Source organism: Zingiber officinale, chromosome 10B (assembly GCF_018446385.1).
Source record: "Zingiber officinale cultivar Zhangliang chromosome 10B, Zo_v1.1, whole genome shotgun sequence".
Taxonomy (NCBI): Eukaryota; Viridiplantae; Streptophyta; class Magnoliopsida; order Zingiberales; family Zingiberaceae; genus Zingiber; species Zingiber officinale.
Window position 1 is genome coordinate 2,142,523 of NC_056005.1, and position 14,354 is coordinate 2,156,876.

The 14,354-nt window shown below is 35.0% G+C and overlaps 1 protein-coding gene across 3 annotated transcripts in view; it reads left to right on the forward strand.

Moving 5' to 3' along the window:
• LOC122029354 (phosphatidylinositol 3-kinase, root isoform) overlaps window positions 1-14,354 on the forward strand; it is a 33,732-nt gene that overhangs the window by 6,587 nt on the left and 12,791 nt on the right. For all 3 annotated transcript variants that reach the window (XR_006125017.1, XR_006125016.1, XM_042588303.1), the window contains exons 8-15: window positions 4,466-4,613; window positions 5,159-5,254; window positions 5,926-6,061; window positions 8,674-8,795; window positions 10,277-10,471; window positions 10,561-10,731; window positions 11,624-11,761; window positions 12,882-13,036. Coding sequence is in view for 1 of the 3 variants with exons in the window: in XM_042588303.1 (XP_042444237.1) it covers window positions 4,466-4,613; window positions 5,159-5,254; window positions 5,926-6,061; window positions 8,674-8,795; window positions 10,277-10,471; window positions 10,561-10,731; window positions 11,624-11,761; window positions 12,882-13,036 (1,161 nt within the window). In the remaining 2 variants the exon portion in view is untranslated. The remainder of the gene's footprint in view (window positions 1-4,465; window positions 4,614-5,158; window positions 5,255-5,925; window positions 6,062-8,673; window positions 8,796-10,276; window positions 10,472-10,560; window positions 10,732-11,623; window positions 11,762-12,881; window positions 13,037-14,354) is intronic.

The following is a 14,354-nucleotide window of genomic DNA, read 5'->3' on the forward strand; positions in this document are numbered from 1 at the left end:
CTTTTATTCAATATGAAGATATTGGTGAAGATATTACCGATAGGATAAGAGAGGATGGTTGAAATAGGGACACCCTTCTGGAAGCATGTTTGATTTTTTGCTAATAGAGTCATCATCATGTCTCATTTGCAATAGAGTCGTCATCCTCTAAAGGCCTCATCTACAATAGACTCATTCTCCACCCATAAATTCTCATCTGTAAGTAAATTTTTTAGTGTTGTATTAGGTTTTGTCACATAACTATCATATCCTAACCTTCTATAATGTGTCTAACTACTTACCATCATAAATGTATACCAACACTAGCAACAATAAATACTATTCATCCCAAAATAACATTTTTCATTACCGCTTGCTAGACCACATTTATTAGAGCATCCACAATGCTCTAACGTTATAACACCTACCACCTCATCAAAAAGCATGGGGCCACCGCCACATACTCGTTATAACAACATCCTTCTTTCACCCACAACCCTTTTAACGTTAATACTCATTATTCATGGGCCCCACCATCCACTCACTCATTTTAACATTATAGCATATTAAATAAATATGTTTTATATATGTTTTAAAATATTTAAATTATTATTATTTTAAATAATAATCTTACGTTTGTTCAAAAAATAAACGTTTAATAATCTTATTTTATTATTAATTATAATAAAATATTTTAAATTATTGTTATTATTTTTCAAAAATAATATTAATTTTTAAAATATATTTATTAAATAAATATGTTGTAACAGCTAGTTTCCAACGACTTGTTTATAATGACTATTTTACAAAATTATAATAATTAAAAATCACATTAATCGAAATGAGAAATACAATAATTAAAAATTACAATCACTCGAAAATATAATAATACTAGAAAATGAACGTTAAGTAAACAATTCAGATATTTCATCTTGACCTAATATCCTTGCATAGACATTCATGTATGATAAGCTGCTCCTTTGTCATCTACGAGGTGTCTTTGTTCAATATTTCGTACTCCTTCAACTTCAAGCGACGATTCTTAGCTTCAGATTTGAACAATGCAGCTTTTGCCTTAATCTCCTCTACTACGAGTTGTTTTTGTTTTAAATCGACTTCGGACTTCTTCACGCTTGTGTACTTAGTGAACTTTGTGATAATATTGTTGTAGTTTACTGTCAGATCCTCCGTGGTCGATTTTACTTTGTCTTTTCCCTTTCTTTTTGCTGCCTTTTGCCCCATTGGACGAGCATCTTCATAATCCAGGTCTATACTCACATCTTGGTTGGAGGAGGTGTTGCTTGCTCCCGACTCTGAGGTCCTCGTCTTCTTTGTGGCTACAAAGTGATCAGCGGACTATGGAGTAAACATTGGACGGTCTTTGACAATTCTCCACACATGTTCGAGATTGAATGCAACACCATTGTTTTCGGATAGATATTTTTCGTACTCAAACCTCAATATATCTTCATCACTGTGACCACTTCGATATGAACTATAAATACTATTGTAATTTGCGTTGAATCGATATACCTTCTTTTGGATTGTATTGTGCCAATGTGACTGTATAACATTTGTACTTCTGGTGTTTGAACCTAGGGGAAGATTCTCATTGTAGTAGCTTGCAACCCGTCCCCAAAAAGCATCCGCCTTTTGATCATTGCCGATTGTTGGATCATCACTGATAGTGACAAAACTTCTCGCTAAGACCTCGTCTTCAACCTTTGTCCAACTTGAACGCTTTCTTGTACCCTCAGCATTTGAAACCGTCTTTTCTAAATTGACCACCTCAATTGGGGATTCACGGTCGGAAAGTTGAGTCTCCGGGACAAAAGTCGGAGTTGCAGGTTCATTCGACATCGAAGGAGTGAAAGACATACCACTTGTGTGCGGGGTACCATATCCATGAACAACCGACGGCGTGAAATATGGATGGCTCATGTTTTGCCAATATTCAGCTAGAAGCAGTTGATATGGACCTCGAGGGGCATAATTCAGATGATTTATAGAATTTCCAAAACCTTGGACATTTTGAAGATTTTGTGGAGGAAACGGCATATTGGGAAATGGATGTGGGTATTGATAATTTGGTGGAATTTGTGGATTTTGGGAAGATGAATATTCTTACGACATGTTTGTAGAATTCAAGAAATTTGTAAAAAATGTCCTATTATTTTCATCCATTTCGGATAGAAAATAAGATGGTAGGAACTTGAAAAAATAGATGGGGAGAGAATTTAGAGAGTAAAATTGAAAGAGTAGTGAGTGGGAATGAAAATATGTGCACATATGGATGGATATTTATAGTCGAAATTTCAAACTAGCCGTTAAAAAGTAATCGTTAAATAACTAGCCATTATTTATTTTTTAATTTAAAAATGTAAATCTGTTATTTAAAAAAAACATTATTTAAAAACTTATATTTAAAAAAGCCGTTGCATGTGCCGTTGGTAAAAAAAAATAAAAAAAAAGTTTTGCACATGGGGTGGGCCTGCCTTGGCCCACCCCACAAACACTTGAACGCGTTCAATTGCTTGAACGCGTTCAAGCTTTTGAACGCCACGTTGAACGCGGCGTTAATGCACAGTAGCATTATAATGCGGCGTTTAACGCCGCTTTGTAGATGCTCTTAATATCATGCAATCGTATAAAACTTCATATATATATATTGCATAATAACTCACATAAATAGTTATGCAAGTAATAGTCTAGCATGATATAACATATAACTCCATGTTGTAACTTGTCACTACACAGCTATATGAAACTATGAACATACATTATAAGATCTCACATATAGGAAAGTTATAGAAAAAAGTCAACAACAATTATGAACAAAGATAAACATCAAAGAAAAAGGCACGAGGTGCGAGGGGGCAGATGGTTCACTGCTTGGTGCACCTTGAAAAGGGGATGTGGCTAGGGCTTCTACCCGAGCAGCAGAAGAAAAAAGGATCTCAGCTGCTAGGTGCCGACATCAGGCTGTTGCAACAAAAGACAACAAGTGATGATGGGTTGTGAGACAATGAAGCTAGTGGAGAGAGCATTGCATGCAGTGAGGCTTTGCAGTTGACTATTGATGGCAGATATATGTGTGAGATTGCGAGAGAAGTGGAGGGTTTGGATTTTGGATTGGTGCCATGAGTGGAGAGGGAGAAGGTTGTACAAGAGTTGGGAAAAAGTGATCGATAGCTCAAAACCTAACTTGCAAATTTATCCAATCTGAGACAGACCAGTTTAACTAGTTCAACATTGGTTCAGATCTAAAATGTCCAAAAAAAAAAAGGGAGCCCAGGGCATGAAGCTCCTGGCAATGCGGGTCCCGAGGAAGGGCCTATTGTATGCAGCTTTACCTTGTATTTCCGCAACAACTTTATCATTGCAACAACTCTAAAATGTCCAATACAAATGTAAGTTAAGCCTGATTCAAGCCCAAAAGTGAATTCAAGATGATTCCCACCTGCTCTTACCCTTAATCAACCAAAATAAACACAAATTGAACTCATATCAGACCAAATTCCTGTAAATCCCCTTTTAGACATCCTGCTTCAGCTGTAGATCATTTGGCTGAAGCCTCAATACACCCTCAATTACTAATTATCCCTGAGAAAAAAGATAAAGATGGTAATTTCATAAAAAGATTATTCATATTTATAAATGGCACTAGTGATCAATGTTTGAAATATTGTTCCAAGTTGGGGTTTCCGACCTTAGTTGAAGTGAGATAGTCCTGGTGTTGGTGCTGTGCTGGGCTTGTTGACACATGTGCCAGAGGCATTGAAGAAAAAAAGCTGTGATGTAGAATCAAGTTCAAACTTATGTAGAGCCATAACAAATGAATAAGAAGAGCGGGAGGAGGTAATGGCTTGGGTTGTGGAACAGTGGTGCAGTTAGCACAAACCCTCATGTTCACCTCATGATTCATCATGTAAGCTTAGCCCTCACATCCTGTTGTGGCTTGAACTGGTTTTGGTTTGAGGAGGCCAGAAACTATTGCTGAAGCTCTGCATCTTGTAAGCCACCTCATCACAAAACCTTCTCATAGAAGCCCTATTGCCAATCATTGGTCCTCACCTAGTGGCACTTGCATCATCTTGAATATTGAGTAAGTTTCATGGTCCGAGTGGCAGGTGAAACAATAAATTTTACCCATACCAACATGGAACGAAATTTAATACCTTGCTAATGATATGATATAGTCTTTCAGGATGCAATTCGTGTGGCTAAGAACCTTGAATAACTTATGGTTGCCTTTCTTTTATCCTTCTTCCTGTGCACATACATACACATCACTGAATGTACTCTGGTTAATAAAGTTTCTTTAACAGTTTGTTGGTCTTCGAGCAATTCAAAAAAAAGAAGATAGATTGTTTTATGTGCAACATTTGTTGACAGCGATGTCTTGCTACTTCTGTATGAAAGCATTCTATTCGCTGAACCTGATGCTGCCATTTTTTAACTAATAATTGTGCAATTTGGCGTGTAGGCTGATACAGGGAATCTTGAAGTATCCTCCAACACGCACACTGACTGGCGATGAAAGACAATTGTTATGGAAATTTCGTTTCTCTTTGATGTCGGAGAAGAGAGCTCTTACTAAATTTTTACGTTGTGTTGAATGGAGTGATATTCAGGTTATTATCTTGTGAATTGATCTAGCATCCAGATTTTGAGCATTCTATCCTTGCACATTTACACATCTAATAGTAATTACTTTAGGATCTGATTGCTATCCTTAACTGGAATTGGAATTACTTTGGAAGTTATGCCTTTTTTTAAAACCTGATATCACCCTTGGACCATTGGAATTTTGTTGTTTCCCATGAAGCAAAACCCCAGCCCTGAAATCTAAATCAGATCCAATTCCTTTTTATTTCCAAAATGGAGGTAATGGGTTCATTTTAGGAAAAAAATTGCAATTTTACTGCTGTAAGTTCCATTTCTCATTTTTTCCCCTATTTGTATGGATCTTGTGGTATTGACAATTATGGCTGTCCTTGTCCTTGAAAATTAATCTACTTTTTCCTTCCAAGCACAAGTAAAAAATCGTATTTATCTACTCACTTATCAAACTATATCAGTTTATATATTTTACACTAAGACACAATTTAAATGTTTCTGATATATAAATTCTACAATTGTTTGCTTGCCTGGCATTTGATATGAATATGCTCAACAGGAAGCAAAACAAGCAATTGATTTGATGGGAAGGTGGGAAAGCATTGATGTTACTGATGCATTGGAGCTTCTGTCTCCTGTTTTTGAAAGTGAAGAAGTGAGTATTCGAGATGTTGGTTCTCTGTATGTTCAATGTGTTCAATATACTGCCAATTCACTGTTGAAATGCCAATGCAAAACTAACCTATATTAGTTTGGGGGACTGGAAGTCTAAATTAATGATAATTAGTTTAACCTTGGTATAACATGCATAGTGCTTGGTTCTTAAAAAATCTGCTAGTCAGTATGCACCCCTTGTCTCGACATTATTTCTTTCTTTCTGGGCCTCCTATAACTGAAAAATTCTTACGGATGTATAACATTGTTGCCTTATTCTAGATGTGTGCTTAAATGACTATCCAACTAGTGCATTCCTATGTGGTGACATGTCCCCGGCGTTCAGATTTATGATAGGATTAGTTGTTAACTGAAAGCAACCAACTTTACTTTATCTAAGTGACTGGTAAAGATTCATTGGAAGATTAAATATGCAACACTGATGTTGGTGACTGCTAGAACTGATGATGTTCCTATTATTATTGTGTTTAGAGTTTATCCTTGTTTTCAAGTAATCAATTTTGTCTCTTCCTCTGAAAATAGTAACTACTAGAAATAGCTGGGTTTTTTCTTTAAATAAACTAATATTGAGTAATTTCATGCATTTCCTTGTGATATGGCACTTTAATTGATGATAAATATAGATAAATTTCTTGCAAAATATCCATACAGGTTCGCGCTTATGCAGTTAGTGTCCTTGAGAGGGCTGATGATGAGGAACTCAAATGTTATTTACTTCAGTTGGTCCAGGCTCTTCGCTTTGAGAGAACTGATAAGTCTCGTTTGGCACAATTTCTTGTGCAACGTTGTATGTCTTTTCTTCATTTCAACTTTTAATTGTCTTTATTGGATCAACAGTCTTGCTTTGCTTTCATTTTTGCTAAATAGTCCTTATTTAGGATATTTTATATTTGTTGATTTTGGGACTATTCTTCCTTTGAATATCAAATTGGAGTTTTTAGAGATGTTCATTATTGCCCAATTAGATTTACGAACACAGATTGTATGTCTACATGTGCAATTGAATACACATTAATACACTTGATTGAATATATGAATAAAAAATATCAAAAGGTAAATAATATTAAATTGAAAATAATTATTTTTCTTTTAAAAGAATAAGTGCAATTTAAGTGAAGTAAAATCAATCACAAAACAACTTCCAAAATATGATTTATATTCCAATTTGGATTTATACTTGAGGTGGAATAAAATCAATATATAGTCTAGAGCCCTTGTAAAGTTTTATCCATATTTTTTTCTCAAACTTATATTAATTTAAAACATGATTAGAGAAGTGATGGTTTAATTTTAATGTATCTTATCATCATAGTATCGCCAAGATGCCAATTAAATAAAAGAAAAAGGGTTGATAGAATGAAGTTCTCATCAAATCCTTCATTGAAGAATATAACACACCCAATGTGATTGGACTATGTGTGCATGCCAAGTACATATCCTTGATCAAACAATGGTTGCTTATGTAGAACTTGGAATTCTTATTGTCATCAAGTCCAAGCTCATGTGGAAGCCGTAACCAACCTCAAATTTGTGATTGAGAGCAAGCACGAACTCACATGAACTGATCCTTATCCCAAAGAATAACACAGATAACAACCTCTTTTTTAGTAAAGAAGCAGCAAGCACTTGACTTAAATACCTCAAACTAGCTTTTTTGACTGTTGGGGCATTTTAGATGGAGTTTTAAATAGGGGGTTGGGCATATTGGTCCTGGTATTTATTGTTCTTGACATGTGTCAATTGCTGGCAAATTGTTTGTGTGGATGATAAATTGGTCAATTGACAAATGAAGTCAGCATTCAAAGTAATGGATTTGGGAATGTAGATATATATCTCTTTAATGTAGATGGAGTATATTCTCCTTGTTAAGCTACAGTTTGTTGTTGTTGTTTCTTACCATCATGTGTTAATATTGAGCTTCATTCATCTTAAAGTGTAAATTGCTTGTTACAACTTATAATTGTGTAGGTATGGTAATTCTGTAACCCTGCTTGGCAAACAAAATTTTTCTGCTGCATCTCACCAAGAGTAGAGAGTGACACTTTTGTCCATCACACTAAAACACTGTGTAGTCCTCTAATATTGTCTTTTAGCTTTTTCTTCGGGACTGCACATATATTGAAAAACCAATGGTGACTCCATAGAATTAAAATTTTAGATAATCAGTCCTTCCATTCCCAGGAGATATTTTTCAGTAATAGCATTAAGATGCCTGCTGATTCCTAATGCACGTATTGTTTACAATTCTTGGAGGTTTGATTTCTTGTTAGTTGTGAGAGATTCAATTTGATACCATGTTTCTTTACTACCTATAACTTCTCTAAACAATGAGAATACATCCATGGAATCATTAGACGTGATTACATTATTATTACTCATTCTTACCTTTGGTTTCAAGTGCCAAAGGGTACTGGTCAGCACAGTAGGCAGAGTAGAAATGTATTGCTCTAATCATTGACTGATAGTGAAATTATGGCAGACAGTTGAATGATATTGTATCACCTGTGTTTACATCTTACAGTGCTTACCTTAATTGATACCGCTTAGAGCCTACTGAGAAAGGAAGAATTTCTTTCCATCATTTATCTTTCAACTGTGTTTGTCGACGGTAAGGGGACGAAACACTAAAAAAAAAAAGAATGGGGGAGAGAAAGCACAACAATAGTAAAGGGAGGGGTTGTCAGAGTCACAGAAACTGTCCATATAGTACACTTATGTCATCTCCAATTCCAATTGTCGTTAACTGAGATATATTTATCGACATGGATAAGTTAGCTCCATTGCCAAATGCCCTATAAGCTTTATTTAATCTACATTAAAAATTATAAGTACAATCTCACTAGGATGCTACACAAATCAATATTTTTATCTTATTCACGACACTCATTTTAATGCTTAGTTATATTTTATCTCTTATTGCTTTAAAATTTTAATCTCAATTAACTTTCTAATGCTATAGATTTGTATTTGGAACTAAACAAAGTAAGTAAAAGAACATTATATGATTAAAACTCATGAGTTGATCTTGACACATTCAAGTATACTGATGCTCGACACATTGCTAAAACGGTACCATTTCAGTCAAAGATTAAAACTTCAATATAGATTGATATTTCAAACCTTGACTACCCTTTGCTCAACAGCCATCAATTTATTGTGCTTGCTGGATGACTATTGGCATTCTTTTCTGAAACTGTTGCTAGTAAATGAATATTGTTACTTGTCTATGAACTTGATGAGAATGCAACTTTTTTTTTTGGTAGGTAAGAATCCCATTTTCATGGTAGTTATATGATCTTGAAGTTTCAAGTTTCATCTATCAAGATTTCCTTACTATTCAGTTCACTATGCTTTTTTCTGTCTTTACTTTTAAAACTTTTCCATTTTAAAACATTGCAGCTTTATCAAATATTGAGCTAGCTAGCTTCCTTCGTTGGTATGTAGCAGTTGAGCTTCATGATCCTGCCTATGCTAAGCGCTATTACTGTACTTATGATATGCTGGAAGACAACATGATGAAGGTCAGATTTTAAATGTCATTTCATTGTTATTCCTTGATTGCCAGAAGTTACTTCTTTGTGTATGTAATGCAATTTTTAGATCGTTTAGGTTGTCTCATGTCATTCTGTAGGTTGAGATCGCATAATTATTTGGCATCCCTAGAAGGAATGCCACCAGTTGCATATTTAGGGAATAATGAATTATTGTCATTGATTTTCCATCCCAATCTTGTATAAGGCTATGAATCTGTATATATATATTTTTTTCAACATCTGTGATTGTTGAAATAAGCTTGTGTAACATCTGTGAATCTCATGTCATTTGATTGTTGAATCTACCGTCTGACTTGGAGCTCACGGGTTTGAGTTGTGGAAACAACTTATTGCAATGCAAGGTAAGGTTGTATACAATAGACCCAATGTCGTCCAACCCTTCCCTGGGACCCGCATTGGTAGGAGTTTCATGCACCGAGCTGTCCTTTATCTGTGATTGTTGCTCTACCTTGAGTATTTCCAGTGGCATGTTCCTAATATGGTTCCAAGTTTGCAACTATGTATTTCTAGATGGTCTGCTTCTTTTGTTAAAAGAGAGAAAAATATGCTTTAAAATGTTTTCCCCTTTGGTACTTGATGACAAGAACCTTGTCCAGGTAGATAGTAATGTTATGCATGCTAAATGAGGAACAACATGTCAGATATTACACAGATTAAATCACCAGTGGTGTAGTTGTTAAATAGTCACACATTGTGGAAGAGTTCTATGAAGTTTTAATTTAGTTATTTCTTTACCTATAGAGTGGTGGGTAGATAATGTTCTGATTTGTGTCAGAGACTTGTCACTTCTTTGAGGGCATATATCTTTCATAAGAACAAATGGATGCAATGGAACACGATTAGGTTATGATCAGAAATCTCTCCTTTATTCTTATCCTGTGGTCTTGTTCTTTGAGCTTTAATTGCACATTAGTGGGTGGAACATGAGATTGCATCATACAGGTCAACAACTACAGTGGACTTGGTCACAACTCATAGGTACATATGTAATGCTTAAATTTGATTACGCATCTGTTGTGGAATGAGTGCAGAACCTCATGAAGCTATACTAGAATATCTATCCTGGGAACGACATGAGTACATGACCTTTTGTGTTTAACATGCACAATTCTATTAGGGTTTATGCTAATTAATTATAAAGTTAATTTCGTACCTGTATCTGAACAAGATTAAAACCAGAGTTATTTGCTTCTAGTTGTCACTTTTACTTTCCCTTAAGGATTATCACCTAAGATACCTGAGAGTTTATTAGGTTATTGTTGAAAATTTTAAAAAGAAATGATCAAACATTGGTTATCTGGGGACCACATAGTGATGGATCATCCACCAAGTCATCTTAGAATTTTATTTAGTTTTGAAAGTTCAAGAAAGATTTGAAATTTTTAAAATTTAATTATCTTCTCTTGCTTCTGAATCTCAATGCTCACAATTTCTGTTGTTGTGAACAGTTGCAAGTTGGTATAAGTCGAGAAGAAAATGGATACAAGTTATGGCAGAGTTTGGTTCGCCAAACCGACCTAATAGCTCAGCTGTGTTCAATTACAAAGGATGTTAGAAATGTACGTGGTGGAACTCAAAAGAAAATAGAGAAGTTACGACATCTTCTTACTGGACTTCTTAGTGAGCTTACCTATTTTGATGAGGTATTATTACCATTAGCTGAATTTGGTTAGCTGTATATCTATGGTATTTTTATGTCTAACACATGCTTTTCTTATTTGTATTGTGTTAGCCCATTCGATCACCTCTGGCTCCTGGGACATTGATAACTGGAATTGTACCAGCAGAGTCGTCTATTTTCAAAAGTGCACTGCATCCTTTGCGTCTTACATTTAGAACTCTTAGTGGTGAAACTTGCAAGGTGATCTTTAAAAAGGGGGATGATCTTCGTCAAGATCAGCTGGTTGGTTTCCTTTTTTTTTGGTTTTATTAAATTTGAATTTTGTACCTCTTATTGATTAGTTTTCTATGACATTATTCTTATCCTCCTTTGGCAATCCGATGCATGTTGTTTTAGATGCAATAACCTAGCAAACATATAACAAAAGATAGTTATATCATGTATCCACTAGATTTGGATACAAAAGTTTCTGATCATGCCCTCTTTCCTATTTTGCTAAATTAAATCATGTGAGAATTTCGACCTTTAGTCACAATAAAGTTTTGACATTCTAAGCAATAATTTATGTTCTACAAATCTCTCTTATGGAATAATTGAGCTCAGGCTGCTCAGTTATGTAAAAGTTTTTCTTTTTAGAGATCATATTGTAAATGGAAGATGTGGGATAGACTTGCCCAAATCATTGAATTGTTCAATAGGCTAGGTTAATTATTGGACTCATTCAGACAAGAGTTACTACATGCATATCCATTTAGGTGTGCAGCATTTCATATTCTAACAACTTTTACATGTGATCAATGTAACTAGGAGGTTTCATCTGATGTTGGTTCTTGGATGCATAAAACTGTTAAATAAGCTATGCTAATTGGACTCACTTGGGAAGAGTTTTCACATGCATATGAGTTTAGATGTATGAGAATTCATTTTCTAAAAATTTGTACATGTGAATGTGACTATGAGCGCCTGATGTCTGGTGTCCAAGACAAACAGGCAGGGCTAGGAAAAAAGGTCCAAGGAACACAGTAAACATGTAAATATATTATTCTCAATGGTGAATATTTGTTCTTGAAAAATTATATTAATTTGTTTCCTGTTTTTGCGTCACATATGTTCATGGTGCTAGCTTAGTGAATCTCTAATGACTTAAAGAGTTTGATGGGTTGTGTTAACACAGGTTATCCAAATGGTGTCTCTAATGGATCGATTGCTAAAATTGGAGAATCTGGACTTGCAATTAACTCCATATAAAGTTCTTGCAACTGGGCAAGATGAAGGGATGCTAGAATTTGTCCCATCTAGCTCTCTTGCACAGGTATCTTGATGTTCTGCCAATATTGAATTAGTCACTTGTGAATAAATAAATCTGCACTACTATTTTGTTGGCATGGTATCATGCTATGACCAGTACTTGTTTTCTTGAACATATTAGTTTTGTGTTCTACTCACATGATTGGAAATTTTGTATCATAATGTCTGGTGTAAAGTACAAGGCCTTGAGAAGTTGATTGAGATCTTATAAATTCACAAGGGGTTTCTGTGAAATAATAATAAAATAATATACATATAAGTAGAGAGGGTTACCTATAATTGGGATAACTAGATAATTGTCCCCATCTTCAAATATGTCATGATCAAAATAATTATTATAGAGTATAAGTGGTTGATACATCAATATTAACCAGATAACACATGGCTACAATTAACGGAATCTTCATATTTCAGAAGAAAATGCATGAAATTAGGTAATGATACATCATATGAGGTTCTGAGCTTCATTTAATGTTGTTAATTGTTGAAAATAATCTTAAATATAGTAAGCTGTGTAGGTAGTTGAAGGGTGATTTTTTAAAATTTTTTGCAGTAATAGTTAAAGATAAATAATAGAGAACATAAAAATTAATTCCTCGAAAGAGGAGTTATCTGTGATCTTTCTCTAGCCAACATAATTTGTTTTACACTTTTATATTATTACACTAGATCATGTATAAAGACTATCAATAAGTGGGGTTAGAAAAAACAATCAACTAAAGCAAATTTATAACTTAATGAATCAGTTAGGATCATTTAGTTACCTGGTATCTAGAACCTTGATTAATTACTATATTACCAAATTAGGGTACATTCAGTAACTGCTTAATGTACATGAATCAACATTGCTTCTTCAATTACTTTATTACCAAATATGAGAGATATTTTACTTGGACCAGTACGGACTGAGTTTAGAGTTGTAGTGATGCGGAGATGATTAAGTTTACACTTAACACTTGTCTTTTATCTGAGTAAACATTGCTTAGATTATGCTTTTATTTGCTTCTCAAGGAGCAGGTTTATACTTGAAAATGTTTAGCCAAGAATATAATAATTTTTCCTTGTTGATGGTTCATTGTATCTTTACATATTATAACAATACTGATATTATAGTATCATCTTAGATTCTATCAGAAGACCGTAGTATTGTGAGCTATTTACAACGGTTTCACCCTGATGAAGATGGACCATTTGGCATAACAGCTCAATGTCTTGAAACATTTATCAAGAGTTGCGCTGGCTACTCAGTTATTACATACATACTGGGGATAGGAGACAGGTCTGTCTACTTCTTTTTTCCTTTCTTTTTTCTTTTGTTGTAAGTAATTATTTCAAAATGCATATTATGAGAAATTTGCATTTGACTGGATAATATAGTGAATTGTTGCCCACATGTTTCGTTTGAGTAATTTTCTGCTATATATTTTGCTACAATTTTAATAGAATTGGATGAACATCCCTCAATGTGTCTCATGTTTTCTTTATGAATTGAAATGAGGATCAACCTTATGGCTAAAAATTTTACATGACCTTGGCACTTTGTTTCAACTGTTTGATCAATTTTTTCTTTGATTTCTAGAAGAATGGGGTGGAAGCGAGAACGCGAAAAATGGAAGAACACGAATGGAAGAGGTGAATGAGAACGAACGCGCAGAAACACAAAGAAACACAGAAAGAGAGGCTTGGCAACTAAAACTGACTTGCAAACTTCTAGGATTACAAACTTGATTTCCACTGACTCAAGTAAGGTTCAGGTTATGCCTGAATTCCTTGCAAGAGTTTCTTCTTATAGAAAACGCTGGGTGCTCATTGGGCCCCATCAACACGTTCTTCAAATAAGAAGATCAGAAGGAATCTTCATAGTGCTTCATAAAGCTACTTTCACAAAGCTACTTTAATAAAGCTACTTTAATAAAGCTACTTTAATGGACATCGGTTGAGTGGTCTTTCGTCGGGTCCATCATGCTTCAAACTTTAAAATTACGCATGCGAGAAACGCAGTCTTGCAGAAGATAAGATGCTTATGTCAGTTGGTCATCACATTGCTTGACAGCTGGGTACCAATCATTCCACCAGTTGTCCTTTCCTCTGCACTTATTGCACTCTTGTAACTTTAGTGAGTGGATGATACGTAACTGCTGGAGCGCATTGATTGCTTGCACTGCAGCTCTTTGTTCCAATTGATGCAAATCTTCAGAGATTTGGTCGAATCTGGTGAGTAGGACTGGCTGATTATGGCGTTTACTTGATTCTCGTTGGTACTGTTCAGCGAGGCTGAGAGGGCCTTCAGGGCCTTGATCAACATCTCCTGGGCCTCCTGGTTGGGTCTCCTCTCGAGTTCCTTGAGTGCTTGTGGAACCAGGGCTAGCCTGCCAAGGTCTTGTTCCGGCCATTCTGAAAAAGTTAACACTGTTATTAGTCGAGAAAGAGAATCAGCTACCTGATTATTTTTGCCATCAATGTGTTCAAATTTGATTATCGGTCCTGCTCCAGTAATATAATCAGTAAAAGAAAGCCATCTGACTCGTGATGGTTTGTGGTTTGCTGTCTTCCCAAAGAAGCTGATTATAGCTTGACAATCTGTTCTTATAAGAAGT